Raw genomic sequence first — 26,234 nt, 5'->3', positions numbered from 1 at the left:
ATGGCGGCCGCCGGCGATCCCCGGGCACCGGGGCCCGGCTGCGGGCGGCGGAGCCGAGCCGCCTCCGTGCCCGGCGCTGCAACCCGCCTGGTTTTCCTCGGGCGGTGGGAGCCGCTGGGGAAGCGAAGCCGCCCGAGGAAGCCAGATTTTGGCACAAAGGCGTGCCCGGTTGTACCGTGAGGTCCTGATGGCCGTGTGGCTTTTCTGAAAGCCCCCATCTCCCGGGGTCCTGTCAGGAAATGAGAATTTCACAGCACCTCCTGGGTCGGGAGGGACCCACAAGGACCACCGAGTCCACCTCTGGGCTCAGCACAGGGCCACCTAGGAGCCAGCCCATGTGTCTGAGAGCGTTGTCCAAACGCTTCTTCAACACTGACAGGCCTGGGGCCGTGGCTGCTTCCCTGGGGAGCTTGTTCCAGCGCCCAACCACACTCTTGGGGAAGAACTTTATCCCAGGACCACGCCTGAACTTCCCCAGATGCAGCTTTGAGCCCTTCCCTTGCATCCCATCGCTGCTCACCACGGAGTTTCAGCTACACGGTGGTTATCACCCAGTCGCACTAGCGGAGCCGAGCTGCAAAATACCACACGAAGGCGGCTCAAGGTGTAGAAGCCAGGTATATTTATTATTTGGTAGATCTGCTGATTCTAAGCCGGTCTTGCACTGGGGGCCCAGCTCGTTGCCTGCATGCTGGAGGCTGGCGGGGGCTCTCCTGCAAGCCGTGCCCGTCCTCCTGCTCGTGCCCACCCCGATGGCTGCCCCGGCACCGTGAGCCCACCCGTGCTACACGGCTGCTCACAGACCCTGGCAAGGCACCGTCCTGCGTGGACAAAGGCTACGGCACCACGGTCTGAAGTGTCTAAAGATAGCTTGCTAGCGATGAGGGCTTGCACACACAGCATAATCCACGAGTGTGATGTTAATGAGCTGGCAGCGCGGTTAATTATCCATCCGCTAGTGGGAAGTGACAAGCCTCTGAAGTGTAATTAATCACCGTTCCCAAAACAAAAAAACAATCAGAGTGGAAGTGGGTGCCAGCCCATCCACCCGAGCTGTTGGTCTTGCTCCTTCTCATAGATACCCAACTCTGAGTCCTTTGCCCCCCTGCACGCCAGCTTCTGGTGGATACCAGCATGGAGGGAAGCTGGCCACCATCTCCTTCAGTTCTTCCCCCTCCTCCCTACCTCCGGGCTGGATCTCAGAGCACCCATCTGCCCCAGCTCTCCCTGCTCCTTGGTGCCAGCCCCGACCTGCAAGCTCCCCAGCAGTATTTCATTGATGGAGCTCAACGTCAGGTTGCTGAAGACCATATTGAGGTGATCAATGCCTCGCAGCTCCTGGATATGGACTTTCTGCTTCTGCTGGTTGCGCCACCGCTTGCACAGCTCTGAACTGCGTCTGTTGACAGTGTCATCCCCATCCCCATAAATCATGTCCACGGGGTCCTCATAAGGGAAATGCTCATCATATATGTAGGTTTCCACGGTGGGATAGCCTGTGCCATAGAGGCAATATGTGTCCACACCAGGAGGGGGTAAGCCCTTCAGCAAGTCCTTCATGTCCTCCCACATGTACCAGCCATCCTCCAAGTTGACATCGGTGAAGAACTGCTTGTAGTCCCGGTAGGTGTAATTGTAGGAGGGTGTGGAGATGAAAATGTGGTCCTCAGGCCAGGCCAGGCTTGTTGGGAACATCCAGGGGCTGGTGGTGGTCATGCGCTGCTCTTCACGCAGCTTGATATTGGACATAAGTGGGATGCCCTGATTATCACCTGCAGGACATAAGGACTCATCAGAAACAGGGAGAAGAAAAGTACCAAGGTAAGGGTGAGAGGGGCCAACAGTGTTCACAACAGTGTGTCTTCTCCTCATTCGTCGGCAGGGCTCTTCCCTCCATTTCTGCATCTCTCCAGGGTGTCAGAGGGAGCATGTGTGCTGTGCAGTGCATGTGCAGGACACGATGGATCCCTACATACTGCCTAACATACTCAGCATTTGCCCAAGGTTTGCCACCTCTCAGCCACTCTAGACTCACAGCATGCACCTACTGTGGCAAGGCTGTCAATATCCAGAACAAACACCAAAACTCTTCTCTCGGGCTTTAACCCTCCAGCTGAAGAAGGGGCTTAGTGTAGACAAACCTGGAGGTATGGTGGCACTGACCAACCCAGCCCTGGGCTTTCCCTGCAAGCCCTACACCTCCACGCATGGGTGACCTGAGCCCAAGGGGGCTGATAGCAGGTGGGCAACCTGCATTGCCTCCTGCAAGCCTGGGTGTTTTTGGTGTGTCTGGAGTCCTAAGACCGTGCAACGATCTTAGATGACCTTAAAAAAAATTCTCTGGACTGTGTAACAACTAAGAATGATGCAAGGGGTCAGATGTTAAAATTTTCAAGCACATGATTTTAAATAAATTCCTTGCATTTTGGAGTCTCAGCTTGTGACTTGTAGATATTTGGGCTGTCAGCATTAGGCAATTGATTGTGGCTTTCTGGACTGAAAAGAAGCTAAAGAGGAACTGGGTGAAGGGAGTTTAAAGCCTGAAAAAAAGCTTATGGGGGATGGGCTCTGATACATGGGGAGATGCCAGCAAGTGGTGCAGGACAGTGCGAGGGTCCCTTCAGTGGCCTCCGTGTCCTCTGCTACAGAAGGGTCGTACAGCTAGGAGCAAAGGTCGATCTGCCTCACAATCCTGCACCATCGGAGGCAGTGTGGATGTCTGGGGAGGCAGCGAGAAGAGGGTGAGCTCCCCAGACTGCTTCCCTGGCCCCACAATTTGTGTCTGAAGCATTTTCTTGCCGAGGATGGGCAGTTCTGGTTTCAAGGAGCACCCCTAGCCCCCGGCTGTTTGTCCCCCACCTCTTCCACCGCAGTGTCTGGTCCCTGCTCACTGCCACCCTTCCATTTCTGCAGGAGAGAAAGAAAACAAAGAAGTCTCTGCACACGAGAAATCACTCACCAGATGCCAGGACACGCAGGGGCTTGACGGACCCTCCCCAGGGCGCACCCAGGGAGATGAAGCCCCCGATGTACTGATCTTTCCAGGCTTGTCTCTGCTGTAGCAAGAAGTAGAGGACGTTGAGGTTGCCCATGCTGTGCGCAATGAGGAAGACACGCTGCTGGTACTCATCGTGCATCTCCTCTATCAGCGTCTTCAGGTTCTGGAAGTATTCAGGTTGCTCCTCTGTGGGCAAGAGAGGCACCAACTCGTGGGCAGCTCAGTCATGGCCACAGGGCTGACCCCAAGAGCCCCAGCTGGAGAGAAGTGTGGGCACAGCCACCAGCAGTGCCACCAGGCACATTCACGTTAGAGTGCTGCTGGTGGCCAAGTGCTCATTGACACAGCCAGCCAGCCCTGTCCAGGGGTTCCTCCATGCTGAAGCATCCCCCTACTCCTGTCAGCGTGCTGGCCTGCTCACCGAGAGCCATCCTGCCTCCCTCCCCACATGCGTGACCTGGTCACAACCCTAGACTTACGGGGCCCGACCCTCCAGTCATAGGGGGCTGCCCGAACCGTCTGGTCCCTCACGTAGCCGTTGTTCACCAGGTTCTGCACCAGGGTGTGCAGGTAACCTGCAGAGAGAGAACAGATGGGAATTAGGTCTACGGTCTTCTCCTGTTATACTTTTTCCACCCTGATCCTATTCACAGCCAGAATTCCCTTTGATAAGCTCGATTGTTCCGGTCAGAGATAGTGGCTGTGTGTGTCCTGGAAGCATGACGCACTGGGGTCAAGGCACTCGGAGTGGGAAGGGAATGTGTCCCTGGGGTCAGCGTCCCTCACGCCTGGGTGACCTGGGATCCATCAGCTCTGCAGAACCAGGCTGGGATGAACCTTGTGAGCGTGGAGACTCCTCTGCTGGAGGGTGTTTGGGAGCCCTGGACACCCTGTGCCTCTCCACGAAGCTGGCTCCTCTCACCTGCCAGTTTGCTCTGGTCCAGGTATTCCACAGAATAGGTCTTGCCGAAGCCAGGTACACGGATGTGCACCCCAGGGGCATTGGACATTTTCCGAGAGGTTCGGTTGTACACCACCCTGCAGGGACAGGACAGAAGATAGGAGCAGGGCCGTGTCCGTGGGGGACAGGGTAGAGATCACCAGGTGGCAGCTTGGCCCCAGGGGCCTGTTTCCAAGTCTTGTGTGGATGGGGACATGGACTGGTGCTGAGCCAGTGTCCCCATGTCGCTCTGGGCTCCTGTATTTGGGCAGGAAGCTCCGTGGAGCAGGCTGCAGTGTCTCTCTGGCCCTGCTGCCATGGGCAGGGTGGCAGCATCTCTAGGAGGTGCTGAGGACAGTCTGGCTGGCACGAGCACGTGGTGGGGATGTGGAAAAGGGGCAGGCATTTGGAAAGCACCGGTGAGAGCTGTGTTCAGAATGCACGGTCCAGGCAGGACGGTGCTCCCGTGTTTCTGTGTGTGTGCTGGGTCAAGGCCAGAGAGGGAGGAGAGGGGAGGGAGATCCCTGGTAGGTCATTTCCCTGGGGACCTCCCGGGATGGGGGTGAGCGGTACCTGGTGTTATCGATCCAGCAGTCAACTCCCACTGGCAGGAATGTGTTGAGGTTGAGCCAGATGGTGAAATAGTCCTCAGTTTTGCGGTAGCACATCCAGTTCACCACATCTGGCTTGTCCAGCTTGGCTTCCAGCTGGTTCCCAAGACACCCGGGCACTGCAGGCACCACAGAAAGAAACCAGGGCCAGCTAGACCCCATCTCTGTGGGGCTGCCTGGTCCCATGCTTCCCTAGCCTCCATCCTCCCCTGGGGCTGCCTGGCTGGGGACACCCGGGGACCTGGACGTGCTGTTGGATGCTGTTGGAAGCAGCACCCACGGAAAACAGCCTGCCCAGGTCCTGGTCCCTGCCAAGCACAACGCATCTGAGGGCACTTGGAGATGCGGGGTGAGCACAAAAGTGGTGGCACCGTGCTAAAAGCACATCCCTGGGGACCACTGAGCTGCCTCTCCCCACCACGTGCGCTCTGCGCTGCGACACCCAGCCAAGAGCTGCCGCCACCACCCAGCGCCCACCCAAGCGTGAGGAGATACACCAGCATGAAGCAGCCTGGTGCATCTCCCCCTGCATGGCTGCCTTTCCATGCTCCTCTCCTCTCTGCAGCCACAGGGATAGAGCCGGAGCTCCTTGGGGCTGCCCAGCCCCACCGTGTCCCCTGCCCTACAAATCACACCCATCGGTTTGCCCAGGGTAGCAGAGGCCCTGGGGAGGTGTCCAGGGTGAAAGCTGTCCCAGTGCTGATGCCCAAGGCCCACACACTGTTTTCCTGAACTTTAAACCCTCCATGTAGGCTGAACAAGGTCTCTGAAATGGTTCGGAACCGCTCCCTGTGGGAATTCAGTGCAAATATCACATACGGTAAACACAACCCCGTTTTAGCCAAGTTCACTGCCTGCCACATGTGACCTGGGCTCTGCCTCTGGGACCTGCGCCGCGGTTCCCTGGCAGGGACAGGGGACGCTCACTATGGAGATTGCTCCCGGCCAGCGTTCAGGATCTGAGACCTCCCCCAAAGCACTGGACAAGGATGAGAAGTGAAGGGACCACAGGGGACAGTGGCTGCCAGGCTGGTGGGATGGGAGCGCCGGGTGCTGAGTGAACCCGGCAGCCCTAGCAGGACCCCAACTGTGTCAAGGACACGGGTTTGAGAGAGCCATAGCAGTGTCCCTGCGGCGGGGTGCAAGGTCAACCTCGCCCAGAGATGCTCCAGCCTCATCCCACCCACCACAGCCACAGCTCCACGGCATGGCAGAGTATTCCCAGGGATGCAGGGACATCCAAAAGCCTCGTCCCATGCAAGGGGGGAATGGGATCTGCTGGTTGCCTTGTTCAACCTGCTTCATGGCTCCTTCACCCTTGTGGAGGCTCCCTGTGGATACGGGGAAGGTCTAATCCTGCCTTTAAAGCAGGGTGAGGGTCAGCACATCCTTCCCCGTACACAAGTGGATGCTGGTGGAGGAGACCCCAGGCGTGGGATGGGGCGGGCAGAGGACTGCTGGACCTGCCCAGGGAGCGAGCAGAGCGGGTGGCAGCTCCTGGGGCAGGTGGTCACCCCCAGTCCCATGGGGGACTGCCCCCTCAAGGGTGCTGGGGGCAGCTGGGCACCCTCCTCCTGCTGCCCCTTCTCCCCCCCATCCCCCGGGGCAGCCAGCAGCCCCAGTGTGCGTAGTCCTGAGCTCTGCCTCGCCTCGGAGAGGACATTAGGTAATTATTAAGGGAGCTCCTGTGGGGGCGGAGGGGTTATCGTGGGTCCCAAGGGCACTGGGGGTTTCTGGGACGCCTGGCCCAGGGGGATGGGCTGCACGCCCATGGTGTCCCGACCACCCCAGCACCATGGCTTGGGCACAGGGCAGGGGTGAGGCTAGTGCTGGGGGTGCAGGGCAGAGCCAGGAAACCCTGCTGCTGGGATGGGGAGAAAGGGAGGTCCTGGGGGGGCTTGGACTGGGGCTGCATGGGGGTCTGAGCAAGCTGCAGCCAGGTGCAAGAGCGTTGTGGAGATGCTCTTGTTGCTGCAGGCCATCCTGAGAAGAGGGGACGGTGCCACGCCACCCCCTGCTCTACTTGGTGACAGCCACTGGGGCCTCCTGGCCACCGAGGCTCCAGGCACTGTCCCTCCAACCACGCCGTGCCAGAGGCTGGGGGCACAGCCGCCCCTGCCAGGCTGTGGTGCACAGCGCGGGTTGCCCTGGCACACGCAGAACTCCATGGGCACGGGTGTTCAAAGGGTCAGCCTTCAGACGTTCTGCTTTTTCTCTTCTCTTTTTAAAAGGGAAACTCCGTTTGATTAAAAAAAAAAAAAAAGAGAGAGAGAGAGAGAGAGAAAAATAACCCCTCTGCTCAGAACAGGTCCTGTGGCAAAATCCCATGCCAAGTCCCCAGAGATGGCACAGGGGGCACAGGAAGGCTGGCCACAGCCGTGCACCACCAGGAGGTGTTTGCAAGCAGCCCTGGCCAGGCAGCGGGACCGGTGCTCCATCCCCACGTCCCTAGGTGGTGCCCCAACCTCTTCTGCCTCTCCGTGCACCTCTGGTATCGCCAGCGCCCTGGCAGGGTGGTCTGATGTGAGACAGGCACCCTCCTGCAGCATTAGGGGATGGAGCAACCATCACTGGGGAGCAGCAACAAGCACGGGGCTGGGGCAGACGGCAGGGGAGCAAGGGGTGGTAGATCCCATCCCGTTGGAACAGCAGTGGGGAGCTGCAGCCCCCCGTGCCTCTGCCAGCAGACCCCTCCCCGAGCAGAGCAAGCCCTGACCCCCCCTCGGCCATGCTGGGGTCTCCGATAAGTTGGGCAGAGACTGCAAAGTGCCCCGGCCTCACCACCAGCACCCGGGCGGGCGGGCTGGGGCCGGGCAGATGTGACCTTACCGAGCACCACGGGCGGCGTGCTGTTGGTCGGGGGTGCCTCTGGGGTGGAGGTGGGTGGGAAGAGGACATTGAAGAGCCAGAACTGGGACGCGGGCTGCGGGAGCAGCAGCAGCGTCAGCAGCGCAAACCCAGCGCCCGTCCTCCCCATGGCCAGCTTGGCTGGGCTTCCCTCCGGACGTCGCCAAGCAAACAGCCTTTTATATTTTACGCAGGTCCAGGCAGAGGCGCTCGGGCCGCAGGGGAGGGGAGAGCTGCAAGGGGCTGGCCGTGATGGGGAGGAGGGACGGGGAGGGACGAAGGCCCAGCCTTGCGGACGTGCCATGGACTCTCTGCATGCCCGGAGCCCTGCCCGCGGGTGTGAGCAGACCTGGGGGCTCAACCCATGGCCTCACGGTGCCTGAGCTGTGTGCGGGGACGGTGACTGCCACGTGCCTCCAGAGGGTGACGCTGGGCTGGGGCCCTGCCAGGGCAGCCCCCTGTGCACCGGGATCTCTGCAAAACCATTGCTGTGACTCGGAGTCGAACCGAGGTCGCTGCGGCCACAGCGCAGAGTACTGACCACTATACGATCACAGCAGCGCGGCGGAGGCCGTGCGCTCCGGGCCTTGCCTCGGGCCCTGCTCCCCCCCTGCCTCCCTCAGAGGAGCCACGGCTGCCCTCGGGCATCCCGCGGTGCCAGGAGAAGGGGCAGAGCTGGAGGAGGCCGTGCTGGGCCTTCGCAGCGTGTCCCGGGAGCCGTGGCTCCACGGGCCCATCCCTGTGCGGGGCGAGGAGCTGGTGGTGCTGGGGCGCAGGCTTCGGGGCTGCTGCTGCACGGGGAGAGCGGAGCCGGGCACTGGCATGGGGCAGAGGCTGCTCCAGGTCACTGCTCTCAGAAGCAGGAGCCCCAGGACGTGCCCAGTCCCCAGCCCCGTCTCTCCCCCAGGTCAGGCGCTGCCCGTCCTGCCTTCAGCCGGCCCCACACCGGAGCTGCCCCGCGGGACGCTGCCCCTTCCCTGCCCAGGGCCGAGCGTCCCGGGGCAGGGGCAGGGGCAGGGAGAGGGGCTCTGGGGTCAGCCTGGTGGTAGCAGCAAGTCCCCATCTCATCGCCCTGGTGGCACAAGGACACAGGGGTCTCACCGGGCTGTTCTGAGCATCACCCAAACTCCCAAATGTGAGCCTGGATAGCTCAGTTGGGAGAGCATCAGACTTTTAATCTGAGGGTCCAGGGTTCAAGCCCCTGTTCAGGCGAAAGCTTTATCATTTAGGTGGGAGCAAGGGGAGCCCGAGTGCTGCGGTGGCCCTGTAGGGGCTGCAGCCTGCCCCAGGCACCCTCTGCTGCCTCTTTTCCCTCATGCACACCCTCAGAGGAAGAGCCCGCAGCATGGGAGGGCTGGGCTTCCAAGGACTCTGCTCAGGTCTCTGTGGTGAGGCTGCCGGAGAAGGGGAACAGACATCTTCCACTTGGAGATGGAGGCTGAGGAGGTTCCTGCTGCCCCCTGTCTCCATCTTTGCAGCCATATGAGATGCCCTCACCCAAAAACTCAGCTCCAGCACCCGTGCCTGAGGCTCTGCATTGGGCTGGTTGAGAAGCAGGGCCAAAACAAAGCACTTTTCCCCCTCATCTCTCTGAGAGTGCTGTTGTGTCACTGGAGAACTGGTTGTCGATGAGCCCCTGCTTTTTGGGTGAGGGGCAATAAGTGCTCATGAGAAACAGGATTAGGACAGCAGAAGAGAAACCAGCTCCTGAGATCTCTTAAATAGCCTACTTCGACCCTGGGGCTCTGGAACAGGGGAGCAGAGAGCGCTCTGGCTGTGGAGAAGGTTCTGTAGGATGGACAGGGAGCTTGGTGAATGCGTGGGGTGCTGGAGGAGTGCTGGGGTGCCAGCAGGACACCAGAGCAGTTCTTCCAGCTGCCTGCAGATGCTCTCCACAGGACCTGTTCACATCCCAACCCTGTCCAGGACCAGACTGAGCGGAGTGTGGAAAGATCCGAAGGGTCTGCAAAGGGTTTGGCCTCTTGAAGACCCCACGGAGGTCAGGTTGCAGTTGGGGGACTCAGGGGTGACCTGCTGCCCCACTCCAGGGTTAGGGGATGGAGAACAATTGGGGGTACCCATGGGGCTGAGGTCCTGAGGCCCAAGGTGAGAGCAGGGAGGTCGAGCTGTGTGGCTGTGGGGCTGGTATCTGGACATCTGCTGAGACTGTCCCTACCCATGGAGGTCTCAGCCCCTGGATCTGTTTCCCTTGGGACCATCTCATCTGTCTGCACTGTCCTCAGCCACTGGGACTTTCCCTAATTACTGTACATTACTGGACCTTCCTTCTGGGATGTCCTCATTCCTCAGACTGTCCCCTCCTGGGGCGGCCTCATCCCTGGGTACCACCTTCTGCATTGGGACTGTCCATCCTACAGTGGGCTTGTCCATCAGATTGTCCCATGCATTGGCACAATCCATGGTCAGGTCTTGGATTTGAGACTGGACATTGTCTTCACCTCCTTCTTCTCCTTTCTCTACCTTTCTCAGTCCTTCCTGCTCACCTTCTCCTGCTCCCTCACCTCTCAGGAAGGCTTGGTGCTAGAGCAGTTTGCCACGGGGTTGCCCAGCACCCCAAACCCACTCACGCCCAAGCAGAGCCCTCCTTCACATTAAGGCAAAAACTATTTGTGTGAGAGCAGAGGCTGCAGTGACACATGGGGCCACCTGAACTGCACTGCACACACTCATATCAATCTCGGATTATTTTGACAAGCTAGAAATTCTTTTAAGAGAAAGCTGAGTAATTCTGGATGAAAAATATCCCTTTGGGGATTTTGACATTTTTGCACAAGGATTTTTTTCAACTTGAACGTACATCAGTTATTCAAGTTCAGTGTGTTATTCTTCAGATAAGCTTAATGGCCTTATATCCAAACCCGTCTTTCTGTGGAAAAAAAACACGGATGAAGACATCTTGTATTTCCTTCCGTGTCTCAGCTGTGCAAAAGTAGAACAGGTGCTTCTGCTGCTAAAAGACAACTTCTGTAGATTATTTTTATTCTCTTTCTTCTGCATTATCTTTAGAAGGGAAAACGCTTTGGGAACTTTGTATGAGTAAAGAAATATGTATATTCAGTAAAAGAGTAAATGAAGATTGGAGGAGTGTGCAAGTAGTTCCCTACAAACTGCAAATCCTAAAGGTAAACGAGCAATGAATTTTGCCCTCTGTTTCTGTTTCTAGCTCCTTCACTTCCACAGCTTGCTCTCAAAAAAGGAGGAAGAACCTGCGCACCTGCCCAGGAGCATCCCCAGTGCCCGGGGCTCCTCGGTGGCACCTCCCCTGCCCAAAAGGAGGACACAGCGGCTGCCCTGAGCCCACCGTGGCCACCCATCCCCTCCCACAGCTGCGGCACGGCTCCCTGGTGGAACCATTTCCTCATTTGCTGCTCCTAGCTCTGTTTGCTTTCTAAAGTGAATAAGGTATGAATTAAAAAAAAAAAAAACAAAAAAAAAACAGTCTGCAAATAAAAAGCCTCCCCTCCCCTCCCCATGCACAAGTGGCTCCTTCGCCAGCTGAGCCCCGAGTGACTTTCCCAGAGGGACCTATCTTGCTCAGTTACTTCTAATTTCTTTTCTGAGAGCTGCTGTCCGAAGTGAGTTCTGCACAGCCGACAGGAGGGGGCACTAAGACAAAGGAAACTCCATGTTTCGGTAGCCTGAAGGCCGGTAAAGACTCAAGGCGGTGGTTTAAAACACTTTCTCAAACTGAAGACCTCCTGGTGCACTACAGAGATCTCCACGTGCCTTTTGGTGCCCCTGGCCCCTCCGCTTGCCAGACCTGCAGCGTGTCAGGATCATTCCTCAGCACGGAATGGGTTTCACCTCTGCCATGAAGTTCTGCATCGCTGGAGGTGCTGCAGCCAAAACCCTGTTCCCCAGGGGGTGCTGGCAGTGGGGCTCTCCTCGCCTTGATCTTCCTTCTCCAGGCTGTCTGTGGGATGGGGTGTCGCCATCCCCCATCCTCCTCAGCACGGCAATGCAGCTGCAAAATGTACTGTCAAGCCCAGACAACGCCGGGGTGGGCTCAGGGCTCTGCGGCGGGGGCTGACACAGGATCCAGGGGCCTCTGAAGCAGTATTTGCTGTGCACGTGCGCAGCCAAAGATCCCTCCAGTAGCCTCTCATTCAGAAACGGCTGCCAGACCTTCCTCTCCCCCCAAATCTTCTGTGCTCCCCAAAGCAGCAGGGTCCTTCCTCAGCCTTCCAGACCTTTCCCAAGACCACCTGTACCGTGGCCTCTTCTCTCTGGCCTCCTTTGGACCCCTTTCCAGTGGACAGCCGTCCTCCAGGAGCACGTCCCCATTCCCTCCCTTTCCTGCTGGGTTAATGTCCAAATATTCTGCACAAGCTTGCAGCTTGGCCAGGATGGGAAGAAAAGGTCCATCAGGGTGGGTTGGCTGCAGAAGCATCACACATCTTCTGCCTCCCAGGGAAGAGCAAGTTGGGTTGGGGCTGTGTGGGGCTGTGTGAAGCCACAGGTGGGTTGGGGTCACAGGGTGGTTTTGGCAGGGAGCAGAGCATTCCCTTCTCGCAGAGTGGGAGGGTGAGGGAAAAGAAAGGGGAAAGCTGAGTGATTTCCAGGGTGAGCCTCTGAATTCTCCAGCTGTGCCGGGGAAAGGGAGCAGCTGGAGTGCTGTGGCAATGTGCAGAGAAGCTGTCCCTGCAGCCCCACAGGAGACACCCAGATGACTCCATATCAGACCATTGCAGAAACGTGATGGGAGAAGCCATAAGGGCAACTTTATGATGGAATGATGGGAAAATCACTGACAGAAGAGTTCTGTGAAAGAACTGGCAAAATAAGCTGCCTGTGAGTCTGAGAAGTGCTAGCATAGGATCTTGGCCTGACAGTTAAACCTGTGAGCAAGAAGCATCCTTGTAAAGCACAGCCAGCTTCTTTGAAGTGGAAAGGGGTACTGAAAAACCAGAGACACCGTGAGATAGCCTTGACAGGTGCAAGAACAAAACACTACTGATCAACTGGAGAGGCAAGAAAATGGTCTGGGAAAGGGAAAAACATCCTGAGAAAGGAGAAATTGGCAACTGCTATTCGCTGTTCCAGCAGGAATAACAGAAAAGCAGACCGGAGACATTGGTGTTCACAGACACTTTGCTAAAAGCAGGAGGAAAGCTTCTCCTGTTTTTCCTAAAGGCAAGAAAGGTCAAGGTGCTTTACAACAAGCTCCAGTGGCTGCCTTTGAATCTTGTAGTCATGTTAAGAGTAATTACTTTGACAAATAGAAAGTAACCACAGACCTCTGGCTTTACAACAGCTAGACAAAGAGTATACATGGCCAGTCTCCAAGAGTGAGACCATTGAAAAGGTACAGGCACGAAGAACTGATAATGAGGATGATGATTCTGATTTTGGCAACAGACCTTCTGCTCCCATTTCATCACCTGAACCTAAGCCCAATTAAACAGCCTCCTTGTACCCTGTTATGAAAGGGTACTGCTGGAGACAGAGGTGCTGCCCCACCACCCCAGGTCTCGATGACCACAGTGGCATTTGATGCGGAACAGCTATGGCAGATGTCCTTCCTCTCCACGGGCTGCTCCTGTTGGGTTTTCCACATGGACACTGACAGTGGCTGTCCAAGATGTCCTTTATGGACAAGATGCCATACCCCAGGGCATGGTGTCTATGTTTAGCAACAGCAGGAGGGAAAACAAAACTCTTACCAAATCAGTGCCTGGGGGACCAAAGAGCCGAGCCTCAATGGTGGAGCTCTCACATGGTGGAGCCCAAGGCTGGAGCACCATAAGGGCTCAAGGGCTGCAGAATTGGGCAGCCTTAATGGGAATCACCCCCGAAATGCCAGTCTGTTGAAAGGAAGGGTGAGTCAGGCTGTTTCGAATGCCACAGGGAGGTCAGAATAATAAGAATAAAGAAGAAAATGCTTGAAAATCCCCCTTCTACTCCCCTAGTCCAACTATTGGGAAACTAATAGAGGAACTTGTCCTCTGACCCAGGGAAATCTGACTACCTGTCTCAAGTGACCAAAATTTTAGACTTGATATTAGCAAAGAATAAGTGAAGCAAGGGGCTAATGTGTGTGTGTCTGGACAACCTTGATGCTGTGCAAGCACCACTCGGCAAACAGTCAAAACAGTGGTGTGTTATGAATGACACGTTAGCCATGAATCTAAAAGATACACTTTACAGATTGTTATGAAGAAAACAAACTCCAGTTATGGTATCTGCTTTAGTCTTATTCATATGTATGTGCCATCCAGGGCAGCTCTAGGTGCTGAAAGGACAAATGGAAGAAGAAGTTGAAATTCATGGTATCAGTCTGGTGCTCAGGTTTGTTTTTGTTTATTCCAGACTGTGGACTCAACCCAGAGAAGCTCTTTTTTGCCATCACAAGACTTTTGCCCATCCTATTTCCACCAGGAGATGCTTTTAGGTGGAGAATTCTCTGAGACAGCATATGCCCTGCTGGATGTGGCCCAGACATTCATTGACGGTGCAGGAGATTGTTTACTCCTGCCTGCTTGGTGCCAAAATCCAAGGCTGCTCTGCTACTGTGCAGATGTGTCATCTCGCCCTTCCAAATCCAGCCACCTCAGTTGCTGGACCCTCCTGTGCTGCTCCCTCTGCTACTGGTTGTGTGAGATTGTACATTTCCTCATGAAAGCTGTAGTTTCTTCTGTTTTAATATGCCAGATGCTCTTGCTATTTCTCTTGGCTGGCAAATCTAGATTTGTAGTAGCAGCAGTAAGTGGTCTTGCCCTTGTCTCAGGGATGACATGGTCCCCAGGTGTTCAGATGAATGATGACATGATATTTCTTTCACACCTAGACTTCCTAGATTCTGTATTGCCTTCTTGCTTCCTCATTTTGAAAGGAACTCCAGAAATACTTCTGGTTTTGGTAAGCTGCCCTCTAATCTGTCATGAGCACACAGTTCTGTTGCAGACAATTGTAGGCTGTAAGGCTTCATGTGTGATTTCTGTGGCAGTTCTTGCAAGCCATGGCCTGTTCTGTTGCCTCCAATAGCTGCTCACGCACTGCATTATCACCACTCAGCCAGGCTCTGTCCCGCTGATTCCTATTTCAGTCAAGAAAGTTTTTCTTGGCACTGCTTGCCCAGAGCAAGTGGTGCAGGAAATTACTGTTAAACAGAAATCCAGTGGGTACAATAAGGTCAAGCTAATGGACAGTGACAATAAAAAGAGGAAAAGAGTCCTTGAAGGTTTGTGTATAAGCATGATGAATCCATGTAACATCATCACGAATCAATGATTATTTAAATTAAGCTACTTTTGCAAGCAGGATTTGCTGCTTAATTCCTTGCTTCTACTTTCATTTTCCATGAGAAGGGCTGCTCTGCTGTTGCCGCAAAAGAAACTTGGAAGCTAGTGGTGCTTCTCCTTGGGGAGGCGAACTAGTGTTACACACAACGCAAGCCTCTCTTTTCATGGCACACCTGGTATAGATGTATTATGAAGATGCTCTCTTGCTAATGTTCCTGCAAGACACCTGGGAGATGAGGGACTATAGATAACCGAGGGGTAGGACCCTCTGTGCCCAGGCACAAAGCCCTACTGGGATGATGGCCAGGCCCCTACTCAGAGATCAGCCAATCTGACCAACCGAGCTCAATTACTTGCAAAATAACTCTGAAGAGTTCTCCCAAAGCATTAGTGAAGACTCGCAATGGTAGTTAAAAGGCAAGCAAAAAGAAGGCTCACACAGTGCTGTTATTTCTTACAGACACGAGTTTATTAAGACACAGGCACAACTCAGTGTAGCAGCAAAGGGACCACTGCCAGGATCCGGGCACGAGGCTGGGCCAGCATCTCACCAGGGCACAACTTTCCCTTTCCAGTCGAGGAAGGTCCCGGTGTCCTTCTCAGAGAGGGAGGAGATCACATTCAGCATCCCTCGCACACTCACATCCACTGTCACACGGGTCTGCAGGGACAGAAACACAACCGTGTGTGCCCAAGGGGTGGCCAGGATCTGCCCTGGCGCCTGCTTGGTTCACTGCCTCCCTGCACGAGGGCTTGGGGCTCTCTGGGGTGAAGGAGGAAAGGCCAGCACAGAGCAAGAAGAGCCCTTGTCTTGTCATCTCATCCCCTCATGTGCCTCAGGGCACCTGCCAAAAAGCTATCCCACAGCCCAGCATGTATGGAAGTGTTCAGTCCACAGAAAGCTCTACATTCCCAAAACAAGAGGTTCTTCCAAATGTTGGTCAAAACCTCTCCTACCTTATCTTCTATTGTGCCTCCCATGTCTGTTTTCACCCAGCCAGGATGGAAAGCAGCACAGAGGATGCCGTGTTCCCGGTACCCCAAAGACTGGCACTTGGTGAGCATGTTCAGAGCAGCCTGCGGGGAGACACCGCAGGGATCAGGGTGGGGAAGAGGATGGGGATATGTGCAGACCCCACAGCACTCTCCCCATGCAGATGCCCAGCCCAGACAAGGCCCCCTGTGGTCTGGCCAGGGATGAGGCACAGGAATGTGCCATGGGAGGGAAACAGCGACAGACTGGAGCTCAGCTGCAGCCGTGAGAGTTGCAGGGACTGAGGGGAAGGTTGGGAGGTATGCAAGATTGTTCAGAAGGGAAAATGTCCAGGTTCATGCCCAGCAGTGTGGCAGTACCTTGCTGCAGCGATATGAGAGAGCTTGTCCGTACTCCCAGAGATAGACGTCCTGAATGGAGCCAGCATAGCTGGACATGTTGATGATGGCTGCCTTGCTGCAGCTCAGCCCTGAGCCCGGGCTCCCCTGGGCAGCCTTCTTCAGCAGGGGCAGGAATGCCTGCGAGGAGAGAAGAAGCAGGGGGTCCACACAGAGGTGGTGCAGGGGAGAGGACCAGCTCCTTCCACAGTGGGCAGTGCTTCCACCAGCAGCTGCCTTCCTCTTCCCCCTGCCCCTTAGCACCAGCCCCAGTCAGTTCCACCAGCTTCTTGTGGGAGCTTGGGAGTGCTGGGCCCGTCACCAGAGCAAGAGTGGAGCTGGGCCCTGTCCCACCAGGACCAGTGGGACATGCTCCCGGGAGGAGCATACTTTCCATGCTCCTGGGAGGGCCGTGGGGCCGCAGGGCAGGGATGTTCCTGGAGCTGTGGTGAGGGCCTCACCTGGCTCAGCAGCAGGGGCCCAATGGTGTTGGTGGCGTACATCTGGTACATGTCCTCCTGTGTCACGTTGTCAAGAGAACTGTTATTTCCAATTCCAGCATTGTTGATGAGGAGGTTGAGACCTGAGCCCTTAAGGCGCTCCCCGACGCTGGCTGCAGCTGCCTTGATGCTGGCGGGCTCAGTGACTTCTGCAGGGCCAAGGCGGGGAGGTGAGCACCCGATCCCCTTAGGGGCTGCCACCACGCAAGGTGCTGGGGGTCAGAGTGGTGTGGGCAGAGCAGGGAGCCCAGGCAAGGGACCCTCAGCCTCGGGGTACGGCTGGGGCACTTACCAAGTGGGATGATGACCAGATTGGGGTGCTTGGAAGCCAAGTTCTGCAGCTCCTGAAAGAGATGGGATGATGTGGGCATGGAAAGGCAGGACTGGCTGCACAGAGGCTCAGCCTTTTCTGGCACCACCTCATGCCCAGCGTCCTGCTCCCTCCATGTACCACGCGTCTCACTCTGCCCACCATGGCCATCACCTGCCCCAGCAGCAGAAGCTCCCTGCACAGCCCCAAGGAGCCCTGGGCACAGCTCATCCCATGGCCGTCCTACCCCGGCTTTCTGTGCCCTGGGACTGTGCCCAGGGCTGCAGCCCCGTGATGGAGACCCTCACACATCCCTGCCTCGCACCACGGGGCTGCTCCTGCACCGGGCGCTGCCCTGCCCTGCTGTCCCCCACCGCCACCAGCCTCACCTGTGCTCGCTGTCCCTTGGGGTCCCGACAGGCTGCAAAGACCCACTCGGGTGGGTTTGGCAGCCCCAGCAGGTGCCGGACAAACTCCAAGCCTATTCCTCGGTTGGCTCCAGTCACCAGAACGGAGCGGACACGAAGCTCTCCCATATTGATTCTCCTGCCTCTGCTCCAATGTTCATTGTTTGTTCAGTTCCCCAATGCTTCTTATAGTGTGTTGAGCTGCCACCCCACCCACACAGGGCTTGCACAAACCCTTGGCTCTGGGTGCAATCTCTCCAGCTCTTTGAACTCTCTAGGAACCCGGTTCCTGGCTGGGAGCCATCCCTCCTTACTGAAGCGCAAAAATCACCTTGCTTTTTATGGCAAACTCTGCTTGTAAGGTGTGTGGAAGGTCAGTGTTTGCTCCAGAGGTATCTGGTCAAGGCCCTTTTCCAGTGCAAAACCAGATACGGAAAAAGGGAGGAAGCCATAAAGAACACACAGGGACACAGACCTTACCTAAAAAGGATAAGGGAGGGTGACAGAAGACTTAGATGGTGAGGGATCCAGCTGGGGAAGGTGCCCCACTTGACCTGTGGTTTGCAAACAGGCAAGGACTTGTGGGTGATGGGATGGTTGGAGGCTATCTTGGGCACAGTGATCAAAATGATGGAGTTTTTGATCCCTAGTGAAGTTAGGAAGGCAGTTAGCAGAACATAAAATCAGAATGGTTTGGGTTGGAAGGGACCTTAAAGATCATATGGTTTCAACCCCCCTGCCATGGGCAGGGACACCTCCCACTAGAACAGGTTGCTCAAAGTCCCATCCAACATTTCCAGAAATAGGGCATCAGTAGCTTCTCTGGGCAACCTGTTCCAGTGCCTTACCACCCTCATAGTAAAGAATTTCTTCCTTATATCTAATCTAAACCTATCCTCTTTTAGTTTAAAGCCATTACTCCTTGTCCTGTTAAGAGTCCCTCCCCAGCTTTCCCGTAGACCCCCTTTAGGTACTGAAGGCCTTTATAAGGTCTCCTCAGAGCCTTCTCTTCTCCAGGCGGAACAACCCCAGCTCCTTCAGCCTGTCTTCATAGGAGAGGTGCCCCAGCTCCTTGATCATCTTTGTGGCCCACCTCTGGACTCGATCTAATACTTCCATGTCCTTCTTGTGCTGGGGGCTCCAGACCTGAATGCAGGGCTCCAGGTGGGGTCTTCACAAGAGCAGAGTAGAGAGGGAAAATCACCTCCATCTCCCTGCTGGCCATGTTTCTTTTGGTGCAGCCCTGGATACAGTTGGCTTTCTGGGCTGCAAGCGCACATTGCTGGCTCATGTCGAGCTTCTCGTTAACCAACAACCCCAGGTCTTTCTCATCAGGGCTGCTTTCAATCCATTCCACACACCCCTCCCAGCCTTTATTTGTGCTTGGGATTGCCCTTTGGTTTCCAGAGGGCAGACTTTTGCCAATTTAGAGACCTGGCTGACAGAGTGCCCTGGGAGGTGGTTCTGAAAGGCAAAGGGATCCAGGGAGGCTGGACATTCTTCAAGAATGTAACGTTAAATGCACAGGAGTAGGCCATCCCAAAGCACCAACGGTGGAGCCACTGGGGGGGAAGGCCATCCTGGCCGACCAGAGAGCTGCTTCTGGAACTTAGGAAGGAAAAGAGAGTCTATAGACTTTGGAAAAAGGGGCAGGCAACACAGGAGGACTGTCAAGCTGTGGTCAGTCTGTGCAGGGAGAAAATTAGCAGGGCCAAAGCCCAGCTGGAACTCAATTTGGCTAGTGCAATAAAAGACTATTAAAAATGCTTTTATAAACATCTCAACAGCAAAAGGAGAATTAGGGAGATTCTCCATCCTGTACTGGATGTGAGGGAAAATGTAGTGATGAACAGTGAGGAGAAAGCTGAGGTACTTCCTGCCCTTTTTGCCTGTCTTTATTAGTAAGGCTAATTGTTGTCAGGGTACCCAGCTCCCTGGGTTGGAAGATGGTGATGGGAAGCAAGATGAAGCCTCTGTCATCCACTGGTAAACCGTAAGTGACCTCCTACATGTTTTGAACATTTGTAAGTCTGTGGGGCCAGATGAGATTCACCCAAGGGTGCTGCTGAAGGAGCTGTGGAAACGCTTGCCCTGCCACTTTCAGTAATCTACAGGGAGGTCCCGGGTGAGTGGAGGTTGGCCAGTGTGACTGCAGTCTACAAGAAGGGCGGGAAGGAGGCTGCAGGGCATTACAGGCCTGTCAGGCTGAGCTTGGCACCAAGGCAGGTTATGGAGCGGATCACCCTGAGTGCCATCACGAGGCACATACGGCACAAGCAAGTGATCAGAAGCAGCCAGTGTGGGCTTATGAAGGGCAGGTCCTGCCTGAATAACCTGGTCTCCTTCTATGACGGGAAGCCCCGCTTAGCTGATGAGGGCACAGTTGTGGATGTTGTTTACCTGGATTTTAGTCAAGTATTTGCCACCATCTCCCACAGTATTCTCCTGGAGAAGCCGGCGGCTCAGGGCTCAGACAGGCGTACGGCTCACTGGCTGCAGAACTGGCCCGAAGGCTCCCAGGGAACGGGGTTCAACCCAGCCGGCGGCTGGTCACCACTGGTGTTCCTCATAGCTCAGTCTTGGGACCAGTTTTGTTCCACAATTTTAGCAGTGTCCAGGAGGAAGGGGACGGAGTGCACCCTCACTAATTTCACAGGTGACACCAAGGTAGGTGGCACTGTCAAACTCCTTGAGGGTAGGAAGGCTCTGGCAGAGGGATCCGGACAGGCTGGGTCGATAGGCCGAGTCCAACCTCAAGACATCCAACAAGGTCAAGTGCCGGGTGCTGCGCGTGGGTCCCAACAACCCCGTGCAGGCCTAGGGAGCAGTGGCTGGGAAGTTGCCCAGCAGAAAAGGGCCTGGGGGTGCTGGTCAAGAGCCGGCTGAACATGAGGCAGCAACGTGTCAGGTGGCCAAGAAGGCCAACGGCATCCTGGCCTGCATCAGCAACGTGTGGCCGGCAGGACACGGGGTTGTCCCTTGTCTGCAGCTCTCCCCTGAGGAGACCGCACCTCAAATGTTGTGTTCAGCTGTGGGCCTCTCACTCGCAGAAGGACCTTGAGCTGCTTGGGCATGTGCAGAGAAGGGCAATGAAACTGGTGAAGGGACTGGAAAACAAGAGTTGTGAGGAGCCACTGAGGGAACTGGGGTGGTTTAATCTGGAGAAGAGGAGGCTGAGGGGAGACCTCAAGGCTCTCTGCAACTCCCTGGAAGGAGGTTGCAGCGAGGAGGGCTTCAGTCTCTTTTTTGAGGTACAAGTGACAGGACATGAGGGAATGGTCTCAAGTTGTGCCAGGGAAGGTTTAGATTGGACATTAGGAAGAATTTCTTCACAGAGAGGACAGTCAAGGATTGGAACGGGCTTCACAGGGAAGTGGTGGATTTCCCATCCCAGGAGGTATTTAAGAGACATAGGGTCATAGCAATAAGGATCATGTTTTAATGATGGGACATGGATCGGTCAAGTTAGGTCTGGTTGGCAGTTGGATGTGATGATCCTGAAGGTCTTTTCCAACCTAGATGACTCCTGGATTGCATGTCCTGAGTCAAACCTCCACTTCATCTCTGATTCTAGGGCAGTAAAAAGTGCACAGAAGACAGGGCTGAGCTGCAGCAGGGCCGCGATTGTCAACATGTCCTCCAAAGAGGGCTCCATCGGGCTGTGCCTTGGGGTGCTGGAGGCCCCCATGTACCCGTACCGTGCCAGCAAGGTGAGGGGTCGGGGGAGGTGCTGGGGATGCTTCCCCATGGAGGGGGGAGCTCATGGGACCCCCCCACCTGCCCCAGGCCACCCATCCCCGGCCTGGTCCTCCAAGGGTGAGCATGCAGAGCACCAGCCCAGGCTGTGCCCATGCTCCACTGCAGGGCAAAGCCCCATTTCCCACCTCCACAGCTCTTCAGCTGCAAAATATCTCCCTCCCGCCCCCACGTACCCAGCTCCCCCAGCCCTGTGTGGTGCTGGCATGCCTGTGCCTCTTCCAGGCTGCCCAGAACATGGTGACCAGGTGCCTGGCTGCAGAGCTCAGGGACAAGGGGATCTTGTGCACGGCGATCCATCCCGGCTGGGTGAAGATGGACATGGGGACAAAGCAGGTACTGTGCTGTGCAGGGAAGCAGCAGCAGTGCTGGGTCCTCTGCTGCAGGGGACCCCCACCTGATATGTGGCTGCACAGTGCTCTGCACCCCAACTGCCTGCACTGACCACCACTCTCTGTGTGCCCTCAGCTGCCTGGGCTCCCATTGGGACCTTTCACTGGATGAATCCTGTGCTCCCGACTCACCCATGTGGCCCCCAGCCCTGGGGAGCCCAGCTCCACAGACTCACAATGTGTGGCAGAGCCTGTCGAGTGCACAGACAGATACAGCAACACCACTGCTTTCAGAAAAGGGTTTATTGAGAATGTGGTCGAGGTCGGGCAGCAGCCAGGATCTGGGCATGAGGCTGGTCCAGTGTCTCACCAGGGCACAACTTTCCCTTCCCAGTCAAGAAAGGTCCCGGTGTCCTTCTCGGAGAAGGAGGAGATCACCTTCAGCATCCCTCCTACGCTCTCATCTACTGTCACGGGGGGCTGCAGGGGCAGAGGAAAAACATGATGATGTGTGCCCAAGGGCTGGCCGGGGTCTGCCCTGGAGCCTGGCCCGCAGAAAGCAACAGCTCAACCAAGGGGGAAGTGGAGCCAGGGGAAGAGGGGCTGAGCAGGGCACCCAGGTGATGGGGCCGCCAGAGCTCACTGCAGGGTCCCGGGGCAGGGAGAGCTGCCCACAGTGGTGCCGGAGCAGGCAGGGAGGTCACGCTCTGTAGCTCGGGTTGACAACAGCCTCCCGTGGAAAACCAGCACAGGGGCTCGGATGGACCCACCGTGGTAAAGCTCCCACCGTGTCTCCGGCTGTGTTCCCCATGTCCGTCTGCACCCAGCCAGGATGGAGAGCAGCACAGAGGATGCCGTGTTCCTGGTAGCCCAAGGACTGGCACTTGGTGAGCATGTTCAGAGCAGCCTGCAAGGAGACACCGCAGGGATCAGGGTGGGGAGGAGAAGGTGCCTGCATGGTGACACCTGCAGACCCCAGAGCCGGGGCAGGCAGGGCCAGTTCTCTGCAGCAGCTCTGTCCTATGAAGATCCTCTCCAATTAGGTCTGGGATCAGGCACGGGAATGTGCCTTGAGAGGGAACCAGTGACTGACTGCAGCTGAGCCATGCTGGAGGCTGTTGCAGGGACTTCCAGAGATAACACTGGAGGGCTTATGCAGGCTTTGGTTAAAAAAGAAGTTTGGGTTTGTGCCCAGCACTGCACATACCTTGCTGCAGCGATACGAGACACATTGTACATCTTTCCATAAATAGACTTCCTTGATAGAACCACCAATGCTGGAAATGTTGATGATGGCTGCCTTGCTGCAGCTCAGCCCTGAGCCTGGGCTCCCTTGGGCAGCCTTCTTCAGCAGGGGTAGGAATGCCTGTGAGGAGGGGAAGGAGGAGCATGCACAGAAGAGGTTCACTGAGAGAATTAGTTCCTTACATAGAAGGTCACATCAGAACCCCAGAATCACAGTACTGTTGTGGGAGGCAGAGATCTTTGGAGGTCATCTGGTCCAATCCTACTACTCAAGCCACCTAGAGCCAGTGGCCCAGGACCATGTCCAAGTGACTTCTGAATATTTCCAAGGAGGGACACTTCACAACCTCTCTGGGCAGCCCACGATAGCACTTGGTCACCCATCAGTGCTCAGCACCAAGTCAATGAGTAAATTCTGCTTCCCTCTGGCTCAAAATGTGAGGTTCTGCTCTTTAACATGGTCCCACATCTCTGCACTCTGATCATTGCCAGTGGAGAGACCCCAGGCTCCAAAGTGCCAGAGCCCTCAGCCTGCTGCCCACCATAGTCAAACCAGAAAGCATTCACTGTGCTCAGCATTTCCAGGACTACTTTGGGCACCTGCTTCTGGCAGCAGGAGGCCAGAGTAAGACCTGAAGTGTGTTGGGCCTGTCATGAGGTCAAAGGCCCAGCAGGCAAAGAGCGGAGCAGGGCCTTGTCCCACCAGCCCTTTCCATGCTCCTGGGAGATCCAAAGGGCTGCGGGGCAGGGATGTTCCTGGAGCTGTGGTGAGGGCCTCACCTGGCTCAGCAGCAGGGGCCCAATGGTGTTGGTGGCGTACACCTGGGACATGTCCTCCTGTGTCTCGGCGTCAAGTGTCTTGTAAACCAGCATGCCAGCATTGTTGATGAGGAGGTTGAGACCTGAGCCCTTAAGGCGCTCCCCGACGCTGGCTGCAGCTGCCTTGATGCTGGCGGGCTTGGTGACTTCTGCAGGGCCAAGGCGGGGAGGTGAGCACCCGATCCCCTCGGCAGCTGCCACCATGCGTGGTGCTGGGAGATGGAGCCCCCACCCCAGGGACGTGGGAGGACGCACAGCAGGGAGCCCAGGCAAGGGACCCTCAGCCACGGGACATGGCCGGGGCACCTACCGAGTGGGATGATGACCAGGTTGGGGTGCTTGGAAGCCAAGTTCTGCAGCTCCTGCAAGAGACGGGACAATGTGGGCACAAAGAGGCAGGGCCAGCTGCACAGAGGCTCGGCTTTGATCCAGCACCACCTCACACCCAGCATCCTGCTCTGCCAACCTGCTCCCTGTGGACAGGTCTCTGCGCATCCCGCACACCCCACAAGCCACGCGTCTCGCCCTGCCCACCATGGCCATCACCTGCCCCAGCAGCAGAAGCTCCCTGCACAGCCCCAAGGAGCCCTGGGCACAGCTCATCCCATGGCCGTCCTACCCCGGCTTTCTGTGCCCTGGGACTGTGCCCAGGGCTGCAGCCCCGTGATGGAGACCCTCACACATCCCTGCCTCGCACCACGGGGCTGCTCCTGCACCGGGCGCTGCCCTGCCCTGCTGTCCCCCACCGCCACCAGCCTCACCTGTGCTCGCTGTCCCTTGGGGTCCCGACAGGCTGCAAAGACCCACTCGGGTGGGTTTGGCAGCCCCAGCAGGTGCCGGACAAACCCCAGGCCGATTCCTCGGTTGGCTCCAGTCACCAGAACGGAGCGGACACGAAGCTCTCCCATATTGATTCTCCTGCCTCTGCTCCAATGTTCATTGTTTGTTCAGTTCCCCAATGCTTCTTATAGTGTGTTGAGCTGCCACCCCACCCACACAGGGCTTGCACAAACCCTTGGCTCTGGGTGAAATCTCTCCAGCTCTTTGAACTTTCTAGGACACAGTTTCTGGCTGGGAGCCATCCCTCCTTACTGAAGGGCAAAAATCACTCAGCTTTTTATGGCAAACTGGTTTTCTGGTGAAACCTGGTCCTGTAACCCAGTAGCTCATGGCCACGCTTTCCAGGAGGGTGGGTGCTGGGTGAGGAGAGAGGAAACAAGTGGGAGGGATACAGGATGGATACCCCATGGGTCAGGTACAGATCGTCTTCACGAGCATCCTTCAGGCTAAATGGGCTTTCCAGATTGTACCCATGTAACAACTGAAACAGTCTGGTCTCATTCTCCTTCCCTTGGTTACCTCTGTCAGGTCATGCCTCACATGGCCATGAGCTGATTTTTGCTGCTCTCCTCTGTCTTCCAAGCAAATGCCCCACCACGGAATGTCCCATTAAAGCCCTATGGAGGAAATTCAGCATGGCCTGCTTGCAGAAGGAGGTGGACCCTGCACAGTCTGCAGGTCACCACTTTGCTCTTCATGCACTTTGGATGCTGCCTCACAGTGCACTAATCTAAGTTACTATCCCACCACTTTGGCCATGCTGGAGCCATTGCTGTTGTCAGGGCTTCCACTCTCAGCCTTATCACTTTGCAAATTAGATCATGTTATTGTGTCTCCCTGCATTTCACAACTTTTAATTTGTTTTCAGGATTAAAGAGGAAGTCATTCATTAACAGCCTGATTATTGCAAATGCGTGACCATCTCTCTGCCTCGTGTACTCGTTGGACCTTGCAGTCATCATCCATATCCTGTGTATGGATTCTGTTCTGTAAAGCCATTCTCTTCACATGGTTGTAGAGTAAAAGGCTAATGTCCTGTCAACAGGTGACCACTTTGGACCTTTCTCTGTGCTTCTTTGCCAGTGGCAGCACCCTGGTATTTGGGCTGTATGAGCATGGCCTGCAAAGTTGTGCAGAAGTCCTTCAGACCATCTGGGCTTTCTGAAGTCCTGCAGGGCAATGGGTCAGAAGGGGCTAAAAAGGTTTACTGCTGAATCCTCTAGCCTCTTATCTTTTCCACTTCCTCTTTCTTTCAATTTTCCACCAGTTGAGCAAATCCTTTGCAACAGGGCTACGAAGGGCTCAGTTGCCGAGGGTATTCTCCTGCAAAGATAAATGTCTTGGACAAAGCCCCTTGGTCTACATCACTCATAGCAGTGGGGCATAGATGGCTCTGCACTACCGCCAGTGAAGCCCAGTGCTGCCCAGTTCCTCAAGTGAGGCATTACAGATTTGCAGTTCTGGGACTGGTGTGGGTGCACATCATGTGTTCCCATCCCCTTCAGTGTCACTGCACCTAGCTCCACTGCAAATGAAGACATTTCCCGTGGCAGCCCCTTGCTTTCAAGCACTAAGTCCCAGAGCCATGGGCACAGGCTGCTGGGTAGATGGGCAGCATGGGAGTCACAAACACTGCCGCCACATTTTGTTCTCCCAGGGGTTGTCTTGGCAGCAGTGTCAACCAGACCTGCTTCCTCCCAGCCGCACTGCCAAAACTACTACAAAGTTCTGCTGTGCCAATGTTACACCCCAGGGACCCCTCTGCCCCTCAGGCCGGCTACACGGTCACCATGGTGCCACCAAGGCAGGTAGTCCTGCCCTGCCTCATTCATCTCCCATCTCCCCTGTGCCAGCACTCACGTTTGGGCAGCTTAATGGAGGGCATGATGGTCCAGCTGCACAAGGGATTGAGTCTTCTGCTCCTAGTCTGCTCTCACCAGGCTTTCCCCCAAGCTTGGCTCGGGCAGTCACAGCATGTTTTAATCCAGAAGAGGAC

At 56.0% G+C, this 26,234-nt stretch overlaps 2 protein-coding genes across 2 annotated transcripts; both read right to left on the bottom strand.

Annotated features, from left to right (window-relative positions):
- Positions 1-599: 599 nt before the first annotated feature.
- On the bottom strand, positions 600-7,611 carry LCAT (lecithin-cholesterol acyltransferase). Its single transcript, XM_083852014.1, has 6 exons — positions 7,379-7,611; positions 4,512-4,668; positions 3,921-4,036; positions 3,478-3,573; positions 2,960-3,184; positions 600-1,772 (listed from the first exon to the last, which is right to left on the bottom strand). The coding sequence occupies exons 1-6, from the start codon at positions 7,524-7,526 to the stop codon at positions 1,162-1,164; spliced, it is 1,353 nt and encodes a 450-aa protein (XP_083708140.1). The 5' UTR covers positions 7,527-7,611; the 3' UTR covers positions 600-1,161.
- A 7,494-nt stretch (positions 7,612-15,105) lies between these two features.
- On the bottom strand, positions 15,106-24,368 carry LOC310905345 (uncharacterized protein). The gene is made up of 12 exons (XM_083851517.1): positions 24,160-24,368; positions 23,709-23,760; positions 23,360-23,547; positions 22,542-22,700; positions 22,122-22,241; positions 21,705-21,814; positions 17,229-17,409; positions 16,822-16,873; positions 16,491-16,678; positions 16,012-16,170; positions 15,616-15,735; positions 15,106-15,319 (listed from the first exon to the last, which is right to left on the bottom strand). The coding sequence occupies exons 1-12, from the start codon at positions 24,304-24,306 to the stop codon at positions 15,206-15,208; spliced, it is 1,590 nt and encodes a 529-aa protein (XP_083707643.1). The 5' UTR covers positions 24,307-24,368; the 3' UTR covers positions 15,106-15,205.
- Between the last annotated feature and the right edge of the window lie 1,866 nt (positions 24,369-26,234).

The sequence above is a fragment of the Anser anser genome (genome assembly GCF_964211835.1).
Source record: "Anser anser genome assembly, chromosome: 11".
Lineage (NCBI taxonomy): Eukaryota > Metazoa > Chordata > Aves > Anseriformes > Anatidae > Anser > Anser anser.
This window is presented reverse-complemented; position numbering and strand designations above follow the sequence as displayed.

What these genes read in the sequence shown, in the direction of transcription:
- LCAT (XM_083852014.1), bottom strand. Translation starts at nt 7,526, where the DNA reads ATGGGGAGGACGGGCGCTGGGTTTGCGCTGCTGACGCTGCTGCTGCTC. An exon ending in GGACCAGAGCAAACTGGCAG is followed by an intron (nt 3,574 to 3,920) that starts GTGAGAGGAGCC and finishes CTCTCTCTGCAG; the next exon opens with GTTACCTGCACACCCTGGTG. An exon ending in TGACTGGAGGGTCGGGCCCC is followed by an intron (nt 3,185 to 3,477) that starts GTAAGTCTAGGG and finishes TCTTGCCCACAG; the next exon opens with AGGAGCAACCTGAATACTTC.
- LOC310905345 (XM_083851517.1), bottom strand. Translation starts at nt 24,306, where the DNA reads ATGGGAGAGCTTCGTGTCCGCTCCGTTCTGGTGACTGGAGCCAACCGA. An exon ending in GGCCCCTGCTGCTGAGCCAG is followed by an intron (nt 16,171 to 16,490) that starts GTGAGGCCCTCA and finishes CTCTCCTCGCAG; the next exon opens with GCATTCCTGCCCCTGCTGAA. An exon ending in GAGGCACAATAGAAGATAAG is followed by an intron (nt 15,320 to 15,615) that starts GTAGGAGAGGTT and finishes CTGTCCCTGCAG; the next exon opens with ACCCGTGTGACAGTGGATGT.